This window comes from Beta vulgaris, chromosome 9 (assembly GCF_026745355.1).
Source record: "Beta vulgaris subsp. vulgaris cultivar EL10 chromosome 9, EL10.2, whole genome shotgun sequence".
In the NCBI taxonomy this organism is placed as follows: Eukaryota; Viridiplantae; Streptophyta; class Magnoliopsida; order Caryophyllales; family Amaranthaceae; genus Beta; species Beta vulgaris.
Genome location: NC_079210.1, coordinates 9,673,487 through 9,699,161, shown reverse-complemented (window position 1 = coordinate 9,699,161; position 25,675 = coordinate 9,673,487). Strand labels below are relative to the sequence as shown.

Genomic DNA, 25,675 nt, shown 5'->3' with positions numbered 1-25,675 from the left:
AATTTTTTTTGGCTGAGAACGCAGCAAAACGCTGCGTTTTGCGTTGAGCTGTTTCACAGCCCAACGCAAAACGCAGCGTTTTGCGTGGTTCTCAGCCAAAAAAAATTTAGCAATTGATGACCTGGCTGTGGGTCCCAACCCCACGGCTGATCATCAATTCAATCGTTCCATCCCTTTTTTTTTCCCCACTCACCTTCAATCACTCCACAATCTTTATTTCAATTGTGGTTAAGGCCCATTTTTTCTCAATCACCTCCATGATCTTATTTTCCAATCATGGTTAAGGGTGCTCTAAGCAAAAATGAAATCCCGACATTAGGCGCATATGTTTGCCATAATAATGCCGCGTGTCTTTGCCCTCAAAGAAATCTTCAACAAAAATTTTGAATGCATCAAATGAAATGATGAGCAAACAAAGGATAAAAGGATTATTCCATTTTCACCAAAAAGAAACCACACTAATTAAGTAAAAGAGCAAAGCAGAAAACATATATAGAAAAAAAAACCAACCAAATAGAAAAGAAAAGCATAGTTCTACAATAACAACAATAGCTGTAAAAGCAAGTCAAAGAAAGATAGTATTGTCCTTATTTATCAAACTTTCACTCTCGCTACTCCACTTCTGCCCCACTCACTTCACTCTCACAAGTCACACCTTCTTCACTACGCTCAGCTTACTTATCAGATCCATCTTCAAGGTTTGCTTTTTTTTTTTTTTTTGTTCAATCTCTCATTAACACTATTTCCCTTATTAAATGCATCAACTTTTATTTATTTGTTTTACTTTCATTTATTATTATTATTAAAATTCCATTTTTGCATGTTTTCTTCTTAGGGCAGTGCAACCCATTTGGGATTTCTTGTTTCTACTTCTGCTGATATTTATGTTGTTGTAATTTAATGTGTATTTCAGCTTTTGGGTATTTGTTATTTTGTTTATATGGTTAGTTGGGTGTTTCATTTATATTTTAGACACTATTGAAAGTTTGAAGTTACTTGTATATTGGTGTAATTTTTGTACTGCTTTAATAATATTGGTTTATCTGTTCCAGGTTTCACAAATTGGGTTAAAAGGTTTTTTGTTTTGTGCAATTAGTATTTGGTACTGGGAAAGTGTGTTTTCTTGAATGAGAGTTGTATCAGTTTTAAGTAGATTATAGTGGTTGGCTTGAAGGATTAGAGTTGAGAATTTTGGAAATTGAAAATGGAAGAAATTCAATCTCAATCAGATAATTATAGGTCTTCATCTTCCTCAGCTAGTAGTCCTGCAACCAGTAGGGTGCCTTCTAGTAATTTCTTCTATTTGAGGAAACCTGGCTCGCTTAGACAACCCATCTCTTTTGAGGATTCTCCGGACTGGGGGGATGATACAGATATTGATGTTAGGGTGGATGAGGGACTTGACTCTATTAATGCTGCTACCACCCCTGGCTCTCCTACTCTGTCGAAACTCAATAGTGGGTCGCTGCCTTCACCGCCTGTTCCTGAAGGTTCAGCTGTTCCGAGGAAGATAGCAGGTGCTTCCATTGTTTGGAAGGATTTAACTATAATGATAAAGAATAAAAGAAAGTACTCAGACAAAGTCCTAAAGAGTTCTACCGGCTATGCATTGCCGGGAACAATGACCGTTATTATGGGTCCTGCAAAGTCTGGAAAGTCTACCCTACTAAGAGCTCTTGCAGGTTTGTGAGTTTTTTTTGTTGTTTATTAGTAGAAGTTGAGCATATTGTTTTATATTAATGTGGGTTGTGAGTTTGGTGCTAATGTAGTGCTTTTCTTATTTGTTCTTTAGGAAGGTTACCTCATTCAGCTAGAGTGTACGGGGATGTATTCATCAATGGGATGAAACGCGAATTACCTTATGGGTCTTGTGTGAGTCCAAAATTATGATACTTTTCAGCTGAATATTTGTTTTATTCTTGATCATAGCTTTCAGAAACTTCTTAATTTTGTACTCATGTTCATAATTTGTATAGGGGTATTATTTTGCTGATTTTTTTTGTATATCTCTACTATTAGTGACTTGTTTTACTATGACTTGTTAGAGCTGTCAATTCAGTTACACGAGTCGGGTTCAGGTCTGGTCATCTCAGGTTTCAGGTCATGTTCGGTCAGGTCGTGTTAGGTCATTAAATCAAACAGGTTGGGTGCAGGTCGGGAACGGTCATAATTCGGTCAGGTTTGTCTCGGTTCATTTCTTCTTTCAGGTTCGGTCGGGTTCTGCGCGCTCAATTTCGGGACAGGTCATCTTTCGTGAACATATGGTGTCGGGTCGGGTTTATTGCAGGTTTGTAGCGGGTGCTTTCAGGTTCAGGTCATGCGTGGGTCGGGTACTTATCACGTCAGGACAATAACAGTTTGGGTCAGTTTCGAGTCGGGTTAAGATTTGTAGTTATCGGGTTGTACCATACTTGATTTCAGGTCACTTTCGGGTCAATTCGAGAACGGAACATGTCATGAATTTTGTGTGGTGTTGCTTCAAATTTGTATCATTATTTAAGATTTCATTGAAAAGCAATGCTTGAATGGTTCATCTAGTTATATACCTTTTTACAGTAGTGTTATATGATTTATGTTATTATGTGGTGAAATAATTGACAAGTCGAGTTATCAACAATCAACAAGTCGGGTAAAATCGGGTAACATGTAGCAACAATTTAGGTAAAATAATGTACCAGGTCGCAACAGGTTTAGTAAAATCAGGTAACGGGTCGCAACAGGTCGGGTTGATGACAAGTTACGTCGAGTTATAATCAGTTTCAGGTCCTAATCAGGTTAGGTGTCGAATCGGGTTCAGATCGTTGTCAGGTCAGATCATTTCAGTTATCGATCTTTTTTGGACGGGTATCGGTTCAGGTTCAGGTCATAGAGTATCGGGTCAAGAGCAGGTATCAGTTATTATCAGGTCGGGTACAGGTCAGGTTACAGGTGACCTGTTTTGCCAAAATTTCAGGTACATGTCAGTGACAGGTCGTTACAGGTTCAGGTCGGGTTATCACATCAGGTCATTTTTTGACAGCTCTATGACTTGTTGTTATCGTTTATCCCTCATTGTGAATTTTGCTTAAGTTTGAAGTGTCCACCTTAAAAATAACTTATTTCACATGAATGTTGATTAGATTGGATAAGTTCCAATAAGGCTACCCAAGTTCAATTCACAATTACAAGAAATCCAGATACATTCAAATAAATTAGTTTAAGTCAAATTTAGGTGAAAACTGAAAACAACTCAGTTTTATTATTAGAAAAATGTACTTCATGGATAATACACTTACCATTTCATTGAGCCTAATTTTGATCATGAGTATTTTGTCCGGAGCAAAGAAATCTACGGGATAGTTCGTCTTGTCCATTTTCATGTTCACGAGGGACCGAAGGTTCAATAGGACATGAAGGGTGGGTGGCTTGGATGTTTTTTGCAATTAGTCCTAGGCAGTTCGGCACTAGGGTGGTGTCGTTGTGGTCTTGGATGGGGGAGGGAGATAAGGTTTTGGGTTTTTTATTATTTTAATTTTTCATTTAATCCTTTTCCTTTTTCTAAGTTTTCTAATTAAATTTCCTCGAAATTTACAAACCGATAGTGATTGGTGACATGAGTATCATTTTGCTCTAAGTTCTTGAATACTTTGGTGAAGTTCGAGCATTTCCTTTTGTCTTAAATACTTTCCATATATTGTGAATACTTTTATTATTTTTAGCCAATTTTCCGAAAATACAAGGTTCACTATTTTGTATGACTTATGAACTACTTCCTCCTTTCTTTTTTAGTTGCAACAATGGAGTTTTCACGCTTGCCAATGCACAACTTCAAGTATTAATATCTTTAATTATTTTTTGATAACAATTATAAAAAGTTGAGATTTTGAAAGTATATATCGAGATGACTCTAACAAGAGTCCACATAATTATATTTTACCTTACGTAGAAATCACAGTAGATAATGAAATTGTGGTGGGTGAATAGCGTAAAAATCCAATTGTTGCAATAGAATAAGAACGGATAAAGTAATATGAAAGAGTTGTTATCATGGGAATCCCTTACCATTTACAAACACCAGAAAGAAGATGTGCCCAGTCAAAGCATGTTCAAATTCTTAGGTGCTCCCAGGAGCACCTAGAAGGCTAGAACTATATTCTCACAAACACATTTTTTTACACATTTGTCATATATTTTGCTCGAATGAACAAACGTAAAATTTGCAAAAAATGTGAGGGAGCATCTCTGAGGAGCACTGTGAAGGCTTCGCAAAGCATGAGATGCTGAAAGTTAATACTAGACTAAGTTTATAGAAAAGTTGCTTGTTTGATATACTAAATTTGTAATTTACTACTCCCTCCGTCTTTCTTTTACTTACTACATCTATCTCTGGCACAAGATTTTGGGAGTTTTATGTGGGGGCGTTAAGAGCAATAACTTTATTTGACAAAAAAAGAAGCAAAATAGGTAGTGATAGATGGGTAAATAACAAAAAAGAGGACGCAATAGGTAGTAAATCGTGTCTAAGATTGCCTCACAATGAAGTTATTGTAAGGCCACCTTGGAGTTTTTGCCCTAAAGGGGTCGTTTTTGAAGTTAAAAGATCGCTTTCAGGGGGAGTCACCTTTTACCTTAAAGGGGTCACTTCTACAATAAGTGACCGCTTTAGGGCAAAAAGTTACCCCCGTCTTACAATATATTATTGTAATCCAAACCGATATAAAATTTTGTATGCAATAGGTAGAACTTATATGGGACCACTTGCCAAAAAGAAAAAAAAATTAGCTAAGTAAAAAAGACGATATAATATATTGGGTATAACATATAAAAGATCTAGAAAGATTTCTAAAAGGAATTTGTTCTGTGACAGTTGCAAATCTTGCAATAGGATCCGCGATCAATGTATCATTGTAACACCACGACATTACTGCGGTTGCAACCGAAACCACAATTTTAAACCGTGGCTATATTCTTTTCGTTGAAGCATATTTTGTCTTTGATTGGGTGTAATGCCTGTGTTCACTTGTGTCTTTAAACAGGCTATAGGGTTTTCTTCTATAATGCTTTTTATTGTCTCAAACCCAAAAGTGGCCTCACTTAGTCACTTATGCTGCACCATCGATTGTCTTTTCCAGTTTATGTCACTGGATTTGATGCTCCTCTACCTATATATTGAAATAGTGCGATGCATTTGAGATATAATCTGCTTTTTTACTTGTCATATGCAGGGATATGTAGAAAGGGAAACCGCATTGATCGGATCCTTAACTGTTAGGGAGTTCCTTTATTATTCGGCATTGCTTCAGCTTCCTGGTTTTCTTTGTCAGAAAAAAAATTTAGTAGAAGATGCAATCATTTCCATGTCTTTGGGTGATTATGCAAACAAACTGATAGGTGGCCACTGCTACATGAGAGGTCTTCGTAGTGGTGAGAGAAGGAGAATAAGCATTGCCAGGGAGCTTGTGATGAGACCACATATCCTATTCATAGACGAGCCTCTCTATCATCTAGACAGGTGCTGCTGATGTACAATAGCTTTTCTTCTTCCTTCTCCCTTTCTCTCTCCTCGACTCCCTCTTATTTAGATACTTCTTTCTTTCTTTTTTGGTTTCTGGATCCATGTTTTATGGTTTTTATATAAAATTGACCATTATTTGTCCATTTCCCCAATAAGTAACCAGGCCACTCTCTTTTGGCTTCCCCAGGGTGTGAATTGGGAGGAAGGGGGGGGGGGTCATCACATGTTAATCTTTGTTCCTATAGCTATGTATACCTATCTCTTCCCATTTTTGTATTTAGGTTGTATGCTTTAGACAGAATCGATGGTGAAACTTCACGACAAATATATTATGGGAGCTAGTGTGATATTTGAGATTATATTAGGGGAAATTTGAAGTATGCCATGTACACGCCTATCGACCTATCATAGTAAAACCAATAATATTGCTACCTGTTATACACATTACTATCATGTGTTATAAAATTTTAAGTTTGTAGACATGCATTATTCAATTTCTACCATTAGCTTGAATTGGTTTTAAACTAATAGTTATACAAATGTTCTCTAATACCAATCTTATCCAATGAGGTCCTGTGATCTGTAGCCTAATGACTCTTGAGATCAACTCCCTCCGTTTACAAATAATTGTTACACTTCACTTCGAGGGAGAACCAAGACAGTTCTGAAAAAAAGCATGAGAGATGTACAACAAAAGCATATTTGATTTTGGAAAATGTAAAGTAACCATTAAAATATAGTAGGAGAGAGAAAACTATGTGGTAGAAAAGTTTTTTGGGTGGATTAATGAAATGGGTGCTGGGGCATATGAGGTAGAAAAGTACACAAAGTTGATGTGACATGTTATATATAAGGATTAGTGAAAGTGTAACAACTAAATTGAAACGATCTAAAAAGGAAAGTGTAACAATTATTTGTAAACGGAGGTGGTATAATTTAGGAGCTTTTGTAGTGTTTCTAGTTTTCAATGCAAAGATGGATGTTTTAATGAGTTCTGTTCAACTCATTTAACTGCTACATGGTATGTTGACACATAGGTTCATTCAGCTACATGATTTTTTGCCAGAAGCACATTAAGATATTATGCAATAAAGCCTTTGCTGAGATATGCTGTGGCTATTTTTACCTAATATAGATGGACTACAGGGATTAATATGTAAAGTTACTTGCTAATACCGAAATCAGGATAAAGAAGAAAGATGGAAGAAGAAAGCTATGCGAGATATATGCCATAAAAACATCAAAAGAACATATTGAGAGACAAAAGATCGACACAAAATTGGATAGAGAAAAAGTTGGGAAAACAATTGGTACTGTGGAATAGTATACATGAGTTTCTGATCGTCTGGATAATGCATATCATCACTTCGGAAAATTAGTCCATATATTGTACCATTTGTAACAGGTGAAATCACGAGATTTTGCTTTTAGTAACTCGATATTAACGTTTGGACTTTGGAGGTTCTAAAGCATATTGAAGAAACATGTGCATATTGTTTGTGTTAAAGATCTCTCAACTTTTATCTTTCTGCTATGATTTCGTGTTAAATAGTTTAGACTGCCTGAGAGGCATTGAGTTATTTGTGTCCTTGGCAATCTATATTGTCCTTAGGCAATAGAGTCAGGGGCAAGTTGAGGAAATGGCATATGTTTTTAACAAATTTTGCAAGTTCAAGGGAAACTATAGTGGTGCTGTAAAAGCTTCGTAGGTTAATGGGTCTCCAGTTATCAATAATAGCTCATAACACTATGCTTGAGGACTATTGTTCTGCCGCTTGCTATGTTACTTTCTATTTGAGCCCATAAGCGAATTTCAGCTGCTTCATCTGGAACTGTCATGATGAATATTATAATGATGTATACCTAATTAATACACTGAAAATGAATGAATTCCTGTGTTTCAGTGTCTCGGCACTTCTTATGATGGTTACATTGAAGAAGCTTGCAAGCACAGGGTACACCCTTATCTTCACGATCTACCAGAGCAGCACGGAAGTCTTTGGCCTGTTTGACCGAATCTGCCTACTTTCAAATGGGAACACACTCTTTTTCGGAGAAACATTGTCTTGTTTGCAGGTAAAATTCAATTAGCTACAGAAATTGTGACTTATATCTCTGTTATTTCTTTAATTGCACTCATTGCTTTATCCAGAACCAACATTCCAAACATGCAAAGCCTCCAAAAATATCAAATGCGATTTGCTTTTATCAAATTTTTCTTTCTGTGACTTTTTTTTTTTCCCTATGGGTACTCCTGTATTCTATTTTATTATCAGTCTCATATGCAAGTCTTTCAATTTCATTTTTAGCATGCAAATTTATTCAGTTTTGGGTCATTTTTTATTATTTATTTGCTGGATGAGTAGTTAGAGTTGGAATGTTGAATGCTCTAAGTTTTCTTTATATGTACAAGTGTACAACATTTCTTGGAATAATACTAGATTTTCAAGAGAGTTTTTTTCCTTTTCCAGTATCTTGTAAGCTCTAAATGAACATTTTCCCATGTAACTAATATAATTCTTGTTTGCTGGTGAAGCACTTCTCCAATGCTGGATTTCCATGCCCGATAATGCAAAGTCCTTCTGATCATTTCTTGCGAGCAATCAATACGGACTTCGACAGGATCATTGCAATGTGTAAAAACTTACAGGTACAAAATCAAGAGCAGTTAACTTAATGTTTAGCCTTATATTAAGAATGTAAAGCAACTCAAAGCTTGAGGATACGAAAAATTATGGATGTGAACTTGGATGTGAACTGATGTTATCAGTTCTGTTTCTCTCATACTTCTTACAATATTTAGCAATCTGATGAACACCTACAAGTCTACAACCATCATGTTCATGCCATGCTCTGTATAGTCCTTTTATTTCCATCTTTGGACTAGAGTTATAAAGAGAATGATGAACGTCAACAGGATGACCACGGTGACTTGTCAGCAGTGAATATGGATACGGCTGTTGCTATTCGTACCCTTGAAGCAACTTACAAGTCATCCGCAGATGCTGCTGCTGTTGAGGCAATGATTATTAAGCTCACCGAAAAGGTTTGTTGCTGGCTTGCTGCTATATATTTGTCTGTCTGTAGTTTTCTTTCCTTGTTTGCTCAATTTTTTATTTTTTATTTTTTATATTCAAGACTCGTAAGCTCACATGTATCAGTTACTTATGTGGGTTCATATTTCATACTCAGCTCCACTTTGACATGTTGGTCCCAATTTTTCAGAAAAGGGACTAGTTTTTTAGTCACATGGAGTATATCTACGCTTACTCCATGATTCTTATCTGGATTCATAACAACACATTTTAAGTCTGTTCATGCATATTCATATCGCAACAGTAAACAATTGCCTTATTGATTACGCTCTAATCATCTGATGTACTCTAGAAAACTATGCAATTCTATCAATACCTGAGATTTGCTCATTGCTTGTGTAATGTAAAACTTCTTGAATGAGAGATGAAAAAATTATTATGAGCTATTCCCTTGAAGAACTCAGAATCTGCCTCTAGAGATTTATAGAAGAAATCCAAATGAGCTGTATATTAGTCCTCTATAATTGCAAGTAAGATAATGAACAGGGTTGGACACAACTTCATTGTAAATTTTTGGGGACAAGGGGTACGAAAGCAGTTTTGTGATTTTCTTTATGGCAACACATTAACATAATCTGTGCTCCAAGTATCACATTTCCGTCTTCTTTAAAATTTCTCTTCAGGAAGGTCCTGTTCTGAAAAGCAAAGGAAAGGCTGGCAAGGCTACGAGGATTGCAGTTTTGACCTGGAGGTCATTATTAATTATGTCCAGAGAATGGAAATATTACTGGCTTCGCTTGGTTCTCAATATGCTATTGGCACTCTGTATTGGTACTGTCTTTTCAGGCTTGGGGCATTCATTGTCTTCTGTTGTGGTGAGTTGCCACAATTTTTTTTTTTTTTTGTTTTTGGAGCGTGTTATGCTAAACTGTGGAAGAATTGACTGTGTATCTCTGCCTCTGGCTACCCCATCTTCTGCCTGCTTTAGTAATCTTTTCTAGTTGGCTCTCATACTGTTGTTACTTGTGGCTGTTGGCTGCTTATTCCCACTTCAGGGGAGGCTTGTTGTTTTGAACCTTCCAATGTCTACTTGTAGTTGGCCGTGTGTGATGTGCATTTTACTGCTATTTTATAATCAATAGGGAATTTACCTGAATCTATTATCTTGAATTAGGTTAAAAGTGGTCCAACTCATTATCTGAAAATTTCTAGAAACCTAAATATGGTAATTTTTCCATTTTGGGCTCTGTTCTTTTCAACTATATTAACTGAAGTTAACTTGTTTTTTTGCTGATCTTAACTTATTTTTGCTGAACTTAACTTATTTTTGCTGAATTTAACTTATTTTTGTTGAACTTTATTTATTCTTGCTTAACTGAACTTATTTTTACTTGCTAAACTTATTTTAACTGAACTTATCGTTGCTGAAATTGAGAGCAGATTTTGTTGAACTTTGCTTATTTTTGCTGAACTTAAATTATTTTTCCTGAACTTATTTTTAGTGAACTTATTTTTGCTAAACTTAAGTTATTTTTGCTGAACTAAACTTATTTTTACTCAAACTTATTTTTGATAAGTTGAGGAGAATAGAACCTTAATGAGTCCAGTTTAGGTTCATATTAAAAAGAGTTAAGGCTGTCAGTTTCACCCACGTAGAGGACTGACGCAACAATATCCTTACGTCAAGCTATCATAATACAACCCTGTAAGTACTGACCTAATAAATACCATGTAACAATGCAGGGCAGATAAATTTGGACCTAATAAGCCTGGAGTGGGTTACCTGTTTGGGTATCGAAACATGTGCTAGTATAAATAAAGAAGGTTAAGTGTTTAGAAAGTTTAAGAATAAAACATAACTATGAGAGCAGTCTGCAGTTGCACATCCCGTTAAATTAGAAAGCATAAGGGAGCATGATTGCAAGAGTAGTGAAAAGCTGTAACCAATACTTTGGCACGAGTTAGTAGAAAGAGTTAACAAAGGAGTGGTTAAAAAAAGCTAGGTACCTTTTTTTCCGTAGGATTCCTCTTAGCTATGAACAGGGAAAAAAGCAATAATATGCAAGTTTTACTAGAAGGAACAAGACACCACCAACAAACTGAACAAAGCATCAAATGTGTGCAACTGTAAGTAAAGGAGTTATTAATTAGAAAGCATAATGGAGCATGACTGCAGGAGTAGTAAAAAGCTGTAAGCAATTTCAGCACGAGTTAGTAGAAAGAGTTAAAGAAGGAGTGGTTAAAAACAGCCAGGTAAGGTTTTTCGTAGGATTCCTCTTAGCTATGAACCGGGAAATTTTCGTAACTTTTGCTCATATAACCCCCCATATTTTATGCTTTCTGTTGATTATTCCTAAGGTCTAAATGACTATTAAGGTCTAAATGACTATTGAAATGTCCTGATAGAAATGTAATGCAACAATGATATACCAAATTGACATTTTTACCCTTAACTTTTATTTTTCTTCTCTCCTCTCCTTCAATGCCCCTAAGGCCTAAAGTCATAACTTGGTTACCTTTGGCATTTCCCCCCCCCCCCCAAAAAAGTAGAATATCATTTTTTCTTGCTTGCTTCCTAGCAGGAGTATCTTCTATATCTCGTTATTACAATTTTGTCTGATTTCAAGATTGTCAAACTGAAACAAAGGTGTTTTTGAATCCAAGATGAATTTAATTTGTTTATCAATCTTTTTAAAATACTTCAATCAATGTTCTCACACTAAGTTCCTCATTTATTCCTGTAATGTTGTTAATTGATACAAGTTCTCATTTTCTTATATAAGTTAATGGTGTCTTGCTGTGCTTGATTTTTCATGTGTGTATATTAATATAGCTTTCCTTCATACATGACCTTTTTATCGTTTTTTACTAATCTTTTACTCAATCCATTTAATTTTGAGCTTATTTTGTTATGGGGTTTTGGAGGTCAAACGGCTCATAATGATATCAACCAAGCATGTTTTGTATCAGCTTTACCTTCTGAATTGTTAGACTACAGATCCACATTTTGAGGCTTAGTTTGTTATGCTTGTTGATGAACGTATAAATTACATTGTTGGTTATAATTGCTTTGGTTATCTTTGCTTTTCTTCCTGTCTTGATCTGCAGGCTAGAGTTGCAGCTATATTTGTATTCATATCATTCACGTCTCTTCTGAGCGTTGCTGGCATGCGAGCGCATATGAAAGAAATAAAGGTTAGATTTTCCACATTCTTTTGGTCTTAGATTCAGGATTTAGTGGTTCTTTATATCTGAGTGATGATATATCTTCTTAATCTTTAGGGTGAGCATTCTTGTTTGTTTTATACTTGCATCTTGGCTGTTGGAGCTAATCTGAAAGTGTTTGTTTTGCAGATATATGCGTGTGAAGATTCAAATAAGCATTCTGGAGCATTTGTTTTTCTTATTGGACAACTTCTATCTAGCATACCTTTCCTGTTCCTAATTTCTATTTCATCAAGTCTTGCCTTCTATTTCTTGATCGGTTTACGAGATGAATTCAGCTTGTTGATGTACTTCGTATTGAATTTCTTTACTTGCCTTCTGATCAATGAAGGATTACTGTTGGCTGTTGCAGCCTTTCAGTTAGATGTTTTCTGGAGCATTTTGACTATAGTGCTTGTACATGTGAGTTCACTGATCACGATGATCATATTAGAGGTTTCTTATGGTAGCATTTTTCAGAGGAAGCAATGTTATATTATAGGTTCCTTGAAAATTTTGGTTTGAATTTGCGATGAGAATTTTGGCTTTTTTCAGAGTGAGCAAAATCATATTATAGGTTTCTTGAAGCAAATTTGGTTTCAAGTTGCTATAAAAATTTTCGAGTAAAAATAGCGCTATTAAGTCTGATTAACAACTCTCTTACCTTATATGCTGACTTAATGAGTACCTTCTGCATTCAGATCATGATGATGCTCTCAGCTGGCTACTTCAGGATCCGTAGTGATTTGCCTGGACCGATATGGGCTCACCCTATGTCCTACATTGCCTTTCACACTTACTCCATCCAGGCAAGTATATGTTTTCCATCTCTTATTGATCTCTTTTCATTTTCTTTTCCCTTATGTTACTTGAACTCAATATACTTGTCAAACTCGGGTATTCATGTGGGACATGGGCTCATGTCTGAGTGTCAGACTGCTATTTTATTTTGCCTAAATGGAAGTGTCAAAGTGTCCATACTCCATACCAATGTTTAGATTCGAGGATCTAACTCTGATACTTGAGGTAAATGAAGAGTCTAAGTAAAATAGGTTCTTCCATTATGTGAGTTTCCTGCATCTGTGTTATGATGCATAAACTATTGAGTTCGATATCTTTGTAAATTGTAATTGCATAGAGTATTGCCTTTTGTTTCTAAAATATATGATCCTTACTTTTATTAGACACAACAGAATGACCCTGCCATTCACTTTGATGTTTTCCAGGGACTTTTAGAGAATGAATATGTGGGCACTAACTTCGCCGTGGGAGAAGTGAGGGCCATATCAGGATATCAGGCAGTTAGCAGCGCGTATAATATCTCATCCAACATTAACGCTAAGTGGAATAATTTGTTGGTGCTGTTTCTTATGGCAGTTGGTTATCGCTTCTTTGTCTTCATTTTGCTAAGTCTTCGTGTAGGGAAAGGTTTGATTAGGAGCAAACTTTGTCATTGTAATCTTAATACAATGAGAAATGAATGAATGAATGGAAAGAGGTATTTGTTTTTCTTCCTCTGCTGTCGCAGATGATGGAAACCCATATTTTAAAGATTTATTGAGATTTATTGGTTATTGTTAGTCATCTGTCTACGGCGTGGGTAAGCAAGGCTTGGCAGCTCTCTATCTGTCGCTCCATGCTTGTCAGTTTCTATTTTGAGTTATTGGAGCACGGTGTGGTATTGCAATGCCTGTCTTTTTGAGCAATGAGAGTGGCAGGTTTGGTTTTGGGTTTCAAGTACAAAGTTTGCTGGAGTTGAAATAAAGTTTTTAGGGAGGCAACTTTCAATTTGAGATGATGACTAGTGGTTATACAAGTCAGAGGCGTCATATTTTGGACACATGAAACCGGAGATAAAGCAAAGCAGTGGAAGATGAGAAATGGTAGATTCACTTCTATCATTTTAGAAAGTAGATCTCGAGAAGGAATAGGCTGTTATATTTTCTTTTTTGATCCATATGAGTCACGAAAGCAGTATAATACAAAGAAGGGAAAGGGGATTCGAATCTGAGACTTATTGTTTACAGCATCTTAATTTTAACCACTAGGCTAAGACATCCTTAGTTGAATAGGTTGTTATTTTGGTTAGTGGTTATAATTGATGGTAAACTTTTTTTTTTTTTGAAAAAAGAAGCATAGATTAACTACTAATAGAGTTTGTTGCAAACCGTGATGATCCACATGGGGATCAACTCTAAAAGTATCTGCAAGATTACAATTTGCCTTGTCTGCTAAATATGCTTTAATACAATCTAGGCGAGGGCGGTTAGACTAAATACAACTACTTAGTCGCTTTGGTTAAGGCGTCTGCTAGCTTCGTTGCTCCTCTTCATGAATGATCCTATTATATGTTTGTGCCCAGAGGAGCACCTTGCGTCGGATGATAGATAAGAAGTTTTTCATTTCATGTTCAGGTAAATGGCTCGAACAACAAAAATATATAGTTAGTGGGGCAACGACGCAATGCTGCCATTGTTTCCCCTCCATCCATGTCAGTGATAGAAGAATTGCTCAAACATTAGCCTCAAGTTGCATTAGATGAGAAGGTTGAAGTTTGAATGCCTTTGATCCAATTTACTCGATGATCTCTACAGTAAAATGGGCCTATTTTGTATCCAAATATAAAGAACCATTAGTATTTATTTTAGGTGGTTTGTGTTAGGTGTGATCAACGAGAGAAGCGGATATACCACTACAAGGCACGGAAACTACGCTTTCCTATTAGTTTAATTTCACCCCTCTAGGATCATCGGGTTACCACGAAATAACTAATGAGATACAATGGAGAGAACAATTCACTTAGATGATCTTCTAAGTGAATCAACAAAAACTTATGTTTGGAGTTTGTGAAGAACACTCAAGAGAAATTAGCAAAGTTTCTCTCAAGCAAAGCAAGAAGTTTTGAGAGTTAAAATTCTGATTTTCCTAACCCCCTCCTCATAGGAAACACAAAGGTTATATAGAAAATATATCCTTCATAGATTAGAGTGGTTACTTTCATAACCTCCCCCTTTTCCTAACCCCCTCCACATAGGAAACACAAAGGTTATATAGAAAATATATCCTTCATAGATTAGAGTGGTTACTTTCATAACCTCCCCCTTTAATCACTGCTTAAGGACCTTTAATCACTGATTAAGGACCTTTAATCCACTGATTTACGGATCCTAATAGTCCTTAAACGGATAACGTACACATCACAACGGTTGAAAACCGTCAAAGCATCTTTTCACGTCGCAAGACATAAGACACGTCGCGACTCGCGAATCGCGACAAGGCCCCCAGGTCGTGACTCGCGACCAGCTTCTGTTTTCCTTGGTTTTTCCACGTGCCTTTGCAATTTTGTGTACTCTAATCTATTGCATACTAGACCTCCTCCTCTTCTAGTATATGATCATATGAGCATAAAATCCATTACCCTATAAATGTTCCAACAATCCTCTCCCATTTATAGGGTAATGTTGAAAGGTTTTCAACTTGCTATAAATCTCAAACAACCATGTTCATGCATCATGGAAATATCTTACGATTGAATTTCCATTTAGTAAAAGTAACTTTACAATAATTTCGATTATAATGATAGACAAAGCTTTGAATCATATAACCATTACAAATTATTGAAAATACTAATACACATAAACATAAACTAGGTTCTTTAGCCTCCGACACCTATGAAGCCTTGGTGTCCATATCCATTCATAAGCGTTCTAAGTCAAGCCTTAGACTTGGTGAAGCGGCCAAACCTCTAGCGTATATAGGTAAATCTTTACGAACATGCTCCTACGATTGAGCATTTTATCAAAGATTTATTAAGAATAAATTCAACCTCTTTAACATTGTAGCAACAAGCACTAACCTCGGGATGTATTAAACAAGTGCTCCCAACCTTCTAGAGAAGTACTATCCTCTTTGAATTTGAGATCTAACGTTGTATTAGACATCAAATAGAGTTTTCCTTCACCATAGGTTGTTTAATAGGCTTAAGAACCATCCCTTTATTCATTTTGTTCACTAGTTCCCTTGACAACGATTTAGTAAACGTATTCGCCAAGTTCAAACTAGACCAAACAAAATTAATAGTTATACAACTATTCCTTATCATTTCCTGCACATAGTTATGTCTAACTCCAATGTGTCTTGACTTACCATTGTAGACTTCGCTATAAGCTTTAGCTATGGTTGATGCACTATCACAATGAATAGCAAGAGGTGACATAGGTTTGACCCATAAGTGAACCTCACTCAACACATTCCTTAGCCATTCCGCTTCTTCAAGATGCCAAAGCAATGAATTTCAATGGCATAGTGGAATCCGTTATACATGTTTGCTTCTTGGATGCCCATGAAATAGCACCTCCTCCAAGAAGAAACACCCAACCACTATTGGATGAATAATCTTCCTTATTGGAAATCCAACTAGCATCCGAGTAATTAACCTTCGAAGATAGAAGGTTCTCTTTTGTAAGTTATGACATAATCCAAGGTTTTATTCAAATACCTTAACACTCTTCTCAATGCTTGCCAATGCAACATACTAGGATTACTAATATACCTACTGAGCTTGCCAATAGCAAAAGCTATATCCGGCCAAGTGCTAGTCATAGCATACATCAAGCTTCCAATTAAGCTTGCATACTCCAATTGTGAAATATATATATATATGTATGTATATATATATATATATATGTATATATATATATATATATGTATACATATATATATATATACATACATATATATATATACATACATATATATATACATACATATATATATATACATACATATATATATATATATATAGAGAGAGGCAGGATCATGTGAGAAAGGAAATTAGGTGAGAAATGAGAAAGAATCTAGATTGTTAAATCAGATAAATTCCACGGACAAGATTTCAGCATATAACTACAACTCTTCCATTCTTCTCGTTTTCTCACACAATACCCACATAAACAATTCGATCACAGCATTGCGATTAAAATCAAAGCAACAGTTTGATCTTTATCCTGAATTCGATCTTCTGTCCCACTACAACAAGTTGATCTTCATCCTGAAAAAATGAAATTTGAGCAGATATGGGAGAAGGACATTAGTACAAAATTTTGCTACAAATTTCTATATTCAATTTTCGCAATTTAGAATTTCTTTTGGCTGAAACTATTAGTGAGAAATCGATATGAAATTTATGTATTAGAGAGAGTCATAGGAAGTAGTATTTAAAAACTATACCAATGATTACTTTACTCTATATGTATCTTTCCTCATGCACCACCACCACCGCAATAACCACCCTTTAACAACCCCTTCTTCTATTTTCTTCCCCTTCACTGGCGACAGTGCTTCCTCGCTCTTCATAGTTAGCTTCCTCTATCATTAATTCCTTATTGTTGGAGCTCCAAGGTATTGGCTATTGAGGAGAGAGATTGAGAGGGAGGTGAGAGTGAAGATACACGTGAATGAGAGGGAGGTGAGAGATTAAGGGCCTGTTCGGCAAAAGTAGCTGTTGGGTAGCTGTTGGGTAGCTGTTGGCTGTTGGAGTAGCTGTTAGCTGTTCAGGTAGCTGTTAGCTGTCGGCTAGTAGCTGTTAGCTCTTAGCTGTGAAAGTAGTTGTTTATAATATAAGTGTTCGGTAAAAGTAGCTGTTATGCTTATATATGATAAAAATAACATATTTTTTAATTATAATATATTATATATTAATTATTATTGATTATTTTATGGTTAAATTAAATTTCAATATATGAACACAATGCATTATTTTTCTTTTACTATGATGTCCTTAAATTTGTTTATGTATAGTTTTGTCTTTTTAACTAGATCCCACTCCATTTAATACTTGTACTTCTATTTCATCTCTCATATTACTTCCAATAAAAATCAACTAGCTATACTTGTTGGAATTCTCTGGAGATTTCATGCTTGAAGATGGAACTTTCTGAATTCTCTCTCTTTTAATTTCAGATCTGGGTTCTCAATTTTTTTTTTCTCTTTCCTTCACTTAACTCTCAAACATTTCAGATCATCTTCTTCGTTTTCATTGTTCTGTGCTTCTTCTTCTTTTTTTTTTCCATTCTTTTTCCCCCAAACATGTCCTTTTGTGGTTAATCTTTCTAGGATTCACATTTTTCCTCTAATATGAGTATAAAGTGGTCAATTTTTTTTCTCTTTCCTTCATTTAACTCTCAAACATTTCAGATCATCTTCTTCGTTTTCATTGTTCTGTGCTTCTTCTTCTTTTTCCCCAAACATGTCCTTTTGTGGTTAATCTTTCTAGGATTCACATTTTTCCTCTAATATGAGTATAAAGTGGTCAAATTTCGAAGATGATGGTATTTTTCGGATGTATCTTTCATTTCATACGAGTTTTTTTTTTTATTATTTTGAAAGATCTTTTCATACCAGATGATATTTCAGGAAAAGTGAAGAAGAAATAGCACCAAAGATATTTTCCAGAAATTCATTATATTTTGGAAAATACTTGTGCGATTTATTGGTATTCCCAAATTAATCCATAAAAAGTGAAATTTTTTATGATATATTCAGGGTCTCAGAGGAATTTAGGTAGAAGATGAAGAATTTTCTCAAATTTTTGGTATTTTTTCCTTAAAAAACAGAAAAAAAAAACTTGGAACGCTATCTTGGTATCTTGAACGTCATATTTGTAGCGTTCATGAAAAGCTGGCAAAAAGCTACTTGAAACACTAACCACTACTTCAACCTCTGGCATGCCAAACACACAATTAGTGTTTTGACTAAGTCAAAACACTAAAAGCTACTCAAAAAGCTGTCGCCGAACACGCCCTAAAAGAGTTAAAATAAAAATTATTGTAATTACGACTTTACCATTAATGATGTGAGATCTTTTTTGGTCCATTGGATATCACTGATCTAAGGGCCCAAATTTCTTCGGGAAATTTCCTCAGGTACCCCTGAGGTTTGACGTAATTCCCAAATTACCCCTCACATTTGGGGAATTCCTCAGATACCCCCGAGGTTTGTGTTTGTGCTCAAAATACCCTTACTCTTGACGGAACCCTGACGCCGTTAACTTTTTTTTTCTCTCTTTTTTCAGTTTCTCTCCTTCCTCTCACCCTCCTCCATGGATGAACCTCCAAGCTTTCTCTCTCCCCACCATCCCACCACACCTCCCCTCCTCCCCTGCCTCCTCACTCAACCACCCACCCTTACCCAGCCCACCACCCAACACGAGCCACCACCCACCCAACGCGAGCCACCACCTCTCTAACGCGAGCCACCACTGCAGCAGGGAAATCAAAACCCCAATTTCGAGTAGAAATCCAAATTTTCGAGCAACATTTTTGCAATCAAATTCGAATTAAACCTAGATTATTCGAGCAATCAAAACTCTAATTCGAGAAACCCATATTTTGCATTTAAATTGGGGAAATTTCGAAATAAACCCATTCGAATTGAATTGGTGGTGGTATGCGAGAGGGAGGGAGGTGGGTGGTTGGGTGTTTTGCGTGAGTGGTGGCCGTTGGTGGGTGGTTCACGCAAGTGGGGCAGTGGTGGGCATGCTGGCTGGTTCGCGCAAGTGGGCCCGTGGTGGGTGCTTCGTGGAATTTGATGAGGTCGTCGTGACGAGAGGGAGGTGGGCTTCGTCCACCATTGATGAGGGGTCAGAGGTTTTTAGAGAAGGAGAGGAGCGAGAGAGAGAGAGAGTGCGACGAAGGAGAGAGAGTACGAGGATGCTGGTGGACGGCGAAGCTCCGGCGAGCGGCGGTCGAGGCAGGGGCTGCGACTGAGCGCGACGCAGGGTGGGGGGAAGGGGAGGTGGTGGGGGTTGGGTGGTTAGGGCTTTAGAGTGGGGTGGGAGGAGAGAGAAAGCTTCCATGTGCATCAATGGAGGATGATGGATGGAGAGAGAAAAAGAAAATTGGGGAGAAGGAGAGGAAAACCTAACGGCGTTAGGTTTCCATCCATAGTAAGGGTATTTTGAGCACAAATACAAACCTCAGGGGTATCTGAGGAATTCCCCAAATGTGAGGGGTAATTTGGGAATTACGTCAAACCTCAGGGGTACCTGAGGAAATTTCCCAATTTCTTCTCACTTCTCACCTTAATATTCATTCTCACATGATCTCATTTCTATATATATATATATATATATATATATATTTATATATATATATATATATATATATATATATATATATATATATATATATATATATATATACTCGGAACCAAGTGAATACTAGGATCCATGGGAGTAGCAAAATGAGTCGAATCTGACTCATTAAAGCTCTTGACCACCTTCTCAATATAATGAGATTGTGATAAAGAAATAGACCCTTTCCCTCTCATTATTCTAATACCTCGAATAACATGCCTTCACCCAAATCTTTCATGGAGAAGTTAGAAGAGAGAAGACATTGGTTTTTTCCACTTGTTCCAAATCAGTCCCAAAAATAAGCTTATCATCAACATATAAGAAAATTATAACTCCTTTACCTTATTATCAAATTTGCTATATACACACTTATCGACTGATTTATTTTAAACCCACTGACAAACAACCTCATCAAATTTTTGATGCCATTGCTTAGGTGCTTGTTTAAGACCATACAAAGATCTAACTAATTTGCAAACTTTAGTTTCTTGACCTTTGACCACAAACCCTTCAGGTTGATTCATGTACACTTCCTCCTCCAATTCACCATTAAGAAAAGCAGTTTTTACATCCATTTGGTGAATTACTAGACCATGAATCGCAGCTAATGCTATCAAAATCTAATGGTAGCTATTCTAGCTACGGAGCATAAGTATCAAAGTAATCGATACCATATCTTTGCCTAAAACCTTGGACCACTAACCGGGCCTTATGTTTTAGTATGGTTCCATCGATTTTCTTTTTCCTTACAAAAATCCATTTACAACCTAGGGGTTTGCAACCGGGAGGTAAATTAGCTAAAATCCAAGTTTGATTACCCATTATAGAATCCATTTCATCATTCACTACCTCTTTCCAAAAGCCAGAATCATGAGACTTCATAGCCTCATCACAGGTCCTAGGATCCTCCTCCATATTGTAACAATATGAAATTTGAGTCAAATTGACTCCCTTGACCCTTCAACTAAATATAGTTGAAAATCCGGTCCAAAAGATTTCTCTTTTCTAATTCTTTTACTTTTCCTAATTTCCGGTGTTGTAGTATCATGATCATTATGTCATCTACAACATTGGAACTAGTACTAGGTATCATGTCCTTTGGTCTTGGAATCGAGATCTTCATCAAATATTGCATCCCTTGACTCTATCACGGATGAAAAAGAGACAAAGTCATTGGGCTCAATGACATAAAACCTATAGGCTTTGCTATGTACCGCATAGCCTATAAAAATGCAATCAATTCCTTTTTCACCTAAAGTTTTCCTTTTAGGTTCCGTCAATTTGACAATTGCCCTACAACCCCATACCTTAAGGTAATTGAGATTAGGTTTTTTCTTACACCAAAGTTCATAAGGGGTAGTCTTATTCCTTTTATTAGGAACTCGATTTAATATATAACATGCAGTTAAAATTGCATCACCCCAAAAACCGTCATTAAGACCCGAATTAGAAAGCAGTATTAACCATTTCTTTTAGGACCCTATTTTTCCTTTCGCTATACCATTACTTTGAGGTGAGTATGGGGCGGTTGTTTCATGAATTACACCAATGGAACTAAAATAGCTAGGATTATAATATTCACCACCCCTATCCGTCTGAAGTCTTTTAACTTTTGATTAAGTTGGAGTTCCACTTCAGTTTTAAAGGTCTTAAACTTTTCTAGTGCTTCATCTTTAGTAAATAATAAATATATGTAACAAAACCTTGAAAAATCATCAATAAAAGTTACAATATATTTTTTATTCCCAAAGAAGGTGAACTATGAAAGTCACACATGTCACTATGCACCAATTCAAGCAATACCGTTTGTCTAGTCACATAGGATAAGGATTTTTTGTAATTTTATTTAGCAGCAAGTTTACACTTCTCTAATTTAAATGAAAGAAGGTATTAAACCCATTAGACATGTCATATAATCTACGATAGTTTACATGACATAAACGATTGTGCCATAGAAAGAAACATCAAGCATGTAAATAGAACTAGTATCAATTTTATTATTAATACTAAATTTAAACATTCCATTACAAAAGAAACCTTGTCCAACAAAATACCACCCTTGGAAATAATACACTTATCTGACTCAAAAACAACTTTAAAACCAAACTCATTCAAAAGACCTCCGGACACAAGATTCTTCCTTACTTCCGGTACATAAACAACATCCTGGAGAGTTAAAGTCTTTCTCGAGGTCAACAACATTTCTACTTGGCCTATTCCTTTAGCCTTTACCGTAGAATCATTCCCATATACAAGATAGGACCATCATGCAAATCTTTCAAAGACTTGAAGAAGTGCTTATTATTGCACACATGTCTAGAGGCTCCCGAATCTATCCACCAAGAATCATCAACCTGCACATACATAATTTCAGAAATCATAGCCACAAAATGCATTTCTTCAATTACATTTACATACATGTGCAATTTTACCTTGGTTTTGAACAACACTAGGTTGTTCATTCTTTGTCTTCTTCTTGTTCTTAGAAGGACAATCCCTCTTGAGGTGAGGACCATTGCATATCCAACAAGTGAGGGTCTTCCTCTTCTTGTTTGCAACATTGGTTTGGTTATTGTTGGATTTCTTGGTCTTACTAGACCCACCAACCTCTACCAAATTCACAGTAGACTTAGGAATACTAGGAGTAGTATCCTTAACCCCATCTTGAGCCCGGATCCCCTCTTCAATACGAAGATGAGTTCCTAATTTCTCCATGGACATATCTTCCTTTCTATGTTTCAAGAAATGTTTAGTATCTTTCCAAGAGTTTGGTAATTTATCAATGATTGAGGCAACCACAATTGACTCATCCATCACTAGTTGAAAAATAAGGAAGGGTTGCGCTAAAAAAGGCCCTTAGGGCTGCGCTTTTTGACAGCAGCCCTTTCAATAGCAGCCCTTCACTTTTTAAGTAGGGCTGCGCTTTTCAAACGCAACCCTTCACAACGAAGGGCTGCGTTTTTAACAACAAACGCAGCCCTTCATGCTTAAAAGGGCTGCGTTTTTCGACTAAAAACGCAGCCCTTTTGGACCCAAAAAAAAATAAAAAAAAAATATTTTTTTGCATTTTTTATGTCAAATTGACACAAAATCAATTCCAAACTGATAAAATTATGAAAAAATCAGTACTCCTTGACACATAATATATTATAAACAGTACATATTATAAGTAAACAAATAAATTACAAAAAGAAAAATTGACAATGATAAAAACTAAATCTTGACAAATCATATAATGAACTTTAGATTACAACAACAATAATAAATTTACAACCTTAAAAAAGAAATTTCATCTAAAGTAAAAAATGAAAATAAATTAAATCTTAAAATGAAAATCGAAAGCTTTTAATTCCTTCAACTTCTTGACCTACACAGAAGAAGAATCAGCCAGTGTTAGAACAAGCAAATTACAATACACAGTTGAATAAACTTTGTACTCCATAAACCTATGATTGGAGAGGAGCGACGATATTCAAGAGAGAAATGAGAATGTGATTGAAAAAATTTACAAAGCCTAGATCTAAACAAAAATCAACCAAAAATTAAAATTGAACGAAAAATCAAGAAGACAAAAATATAAATCGTTTCAGTCTAATTACACAGAAATAAAAATGCAAATAGGATATGCGAATTAAAAATGAAAATAAAAATGCAAAAAGTTTTAACTCAGATACTAACGAGTTAAATAATGAAAAAAAATCGGTAATTAGTAAGAAAAAAAACTCAATTAAAATCGAGATCTTGAATTGTCATAGAGGAAAAGCGCCACTCGCCTTTTCCTTCTTCGTATCTTCGTCTTCGTTGCTTCACCTTCTTCGTCTCTCTTCTTTATCTCTTCCTATTCATAGTCCCTTAGCTTCTTCCTTCTTCGTTTCGTCATTTTCTCATGATTTTCAGTAGATTTCGAAATTTCAGACGATGGTGGTTGTCAGTTTGCCACTTTCAAAGAGAGGGGATGAGGGCTAAAAAAATGGGGAGAGGCAGGCGAACGCCGTTGTGAGAGAGGAGAGAGAGAATGAGATTGTGAGAGACGAGAGAGATTGAGAGAATGAGGGAGGGAGGGTTGGAGAAATAAACCCTGGCGCGTTTCTTTTAAGCCCAATGCGCTTCTTTTCAAAATAAAATTAAAAAAAGCCCATAAAGGGATGCGCTTGTCCCAAAAAACGCAACCCTTCATTTAAAAGGGCTACGTTTGACTAAAAAACGCAGCCCTTCTCTTTACAGTAGGGCTGCGTTTTTTAGTCAAGCGCAACCCTTTTTGTAAAGGGCTGCGCTTTTCTATAAAACCGCAGCCCTACAAGAAAGAAGGGCTGCGTTTTATTTAAAAGCAGAGCCCTACTGTATAGAAGAGCTGCGTAATGAAGAAAGCGCAACCCTTCCAGCGCAGCCCTTCGTTTTCTTTCCCCTAGTGCATCACCATACCATGTGATCTTATTTGGTTCAAAATGTGATGAACTTTATGAAATTGATCTACAATAGGCCGATCATTAGTCTTTTTAAATGAATTAAATTTACTAACAAGAAATTTCTCTCGTTGATCACACCTAACAATCTATCAGTTTAATTTTGCCCCTCTAGGATCACCGGATTACCACGAAATAACTAATGAGATACAATGGAGAGAACAATTCACTTAGATGATCTTCTAAGTGAATCAACAAGAACTTATTTTTGGAGTTTGTGAAGAACACTCAAGAGAAATTAGCAAAGTTTATTTCAAGCAAAGCAAGAAGTTTTGAGAGTTAAAATTCTGATTTTCCTAACCCCCTCCTTATAGGAAACACAAAGGCTATATAGAAATATCCTTCATAGATTAGAGTGGTTACTTTCATAACCCCCCCCCCCTTTTAATCACTGATTAAGGACCTTTAATCCACTTATTTAAGGATCCTAATAGTCTTTTAACGGATAATGTACACATCACAACGGTTGAAAACCGTCAAAGCATCTTTTCACGTCCCAAGACAGAAGACATGTCGCGACTCGCGAATCGCGACAAGGCCCAGGTTGCGACCCGCGACGACCCCCAGGTCGCGACTCGCGACTAGCTTCTGTTTTCCTTGGTTTTTCCACGTGCCTTTGCAATTTTGTGTACTCTAATCTATTGCATACTAGACCTCCTCATCTTCTAGTATATAACCATATGAGCATAAAACCCATTGCCCTATAAATGTTCCAACAGTCTGGTGGGGCCGTGGGAGTGAGTGTAACACCTCGATAATTATCTCTTTTCAAAATACCTTTTAACATAAAACTTAGAATATCAGCAAAGCATTATCGCCCGTGTGATAACGTATCTGCTTATTAGAATTTTGCAGCGGAAAACATAATAATTAACTTTACAATTGTAATTTAATTAACAACAAAGTCAACTTCAAAAGTCAACCAACAACGTCAACGTTAACTTAAAATCAAACTAAGTATAACGTATGTAAACCAAAGTACGATAATTAAATAATAAACTACACAAGCTCTCCATTCCCGAATCCAATGATGCATCATCTTCAAACCTGTAGATGACAATGTACTATTGATCTAGCAAGTCTGCTCACCAAAATGGATCATCATAGGATCAATAAGGCATAGCCATGATCAACACACACAAACAAAAGCACGTAATCCGCAAAGTTGTGTACTGCATAATAAATAAATAAACAATCCTAACATGCATGATACTAATAAATAGTAAACAGGGATAAATAATAACATAATAACTTTTAATGAACTAAACTTTAACAACATTCTTCTTATTTTAAATGGAATAGTCATTGGACCAAGTTGTCTAACTAAACCAGCCTTCCCTTTGGA

General features: G+C 36.1%; 1 protein-coding gene and 2 long non-coding RNA genes across 3 annotated transcripts; 1 reads left to right on the top strand and 2 right to left on the bottom strand.

Annotated features, from left to right (window-relative positions):
* The first annotated feature begins 489 nt into the window (after positions 1–489).
* Positions 490–13,313, top strand: LOC104902880 (ABC transporter G family member 3). Its single transcript, XM_010690809.4, has 12 exons — positions 490–698; positions 1,053–1,682; positions 1,793–1,872; positions 5,205–5,491; positions 7,399–7,570; positions 8,031–8,144; positions 8,412–8,540; positions 9,213–9,404; positions 11,638–11,724; positions 11,884–12,156; positions 12,435–12,542; positions 12,960–13,313. The coding sequence occupies exons 2-12, from the start codon at positions 1,205–1,207 to the stop codon at positions 13,215–13,217; spliced, it is 2,178 nt and encodes a 725-aa protein (XP_010689111.2). The 5' UTR covers positions 490–698; positions 1,053–1,204; the 3' UTR covers positions 13,218–13,313.
* A 1,909-nt stretch (positions 13,314–15,222) lies between these two features.
* LOC130590126 (uncharacterized) lies at positions 15,223–16,325 on the bottom strand. Its single transcript, XR_008967788.1, has 2 exons — positions 15,590–16,325; positions 15,223–15,513 (listed from the first exon to the last, which is right to left on the bottom strand). It is a non-coding gene; the product is annotated as an uncharacterized LOC130590126 (long non-coding RNA).
* Positions 16,326–16,590: 265 nt separating this feature from the next.
* Positions 16,591–17,202, bottom strand: LOC125493480 (uncharacterized). Its single transcript, XR_007270077.2, has 2 exons — positions 16,963–17,202; positions 16,591–16,783 (listed from the first exon to the last, which is right to left on the bottom strand). It is a non-coding gene; the product is annotated as an uncharacterized LOC125493480 (long non-coding RNA).
* Positions 17,203–25,675: the final 8,473 nt, after the last annotated feature.

Coding starts and splice junctions, on each gene's coding strand:
- LOC104902880 (XM_010690809.4), top strand. CDS start 1,205: ATGGAAGAAATTCAATCTCAATCAGATAATTATAGGTCTTCATCTTCC. Junction 8,541..9,212: donor TTATTAAGCTCACCGAAAAG/GTTTGTTGCTGG, acceptor ATTTCTCTTCAG/GAAGGTCCTGTTCTGAAAAG. Junction 12,543..12,959: donor TTCACACTTACTCCATCCAG/GCAAGTATATGT, acceptor GATGTTTTCCAG/GGACTTTTAGAGAATGAATA.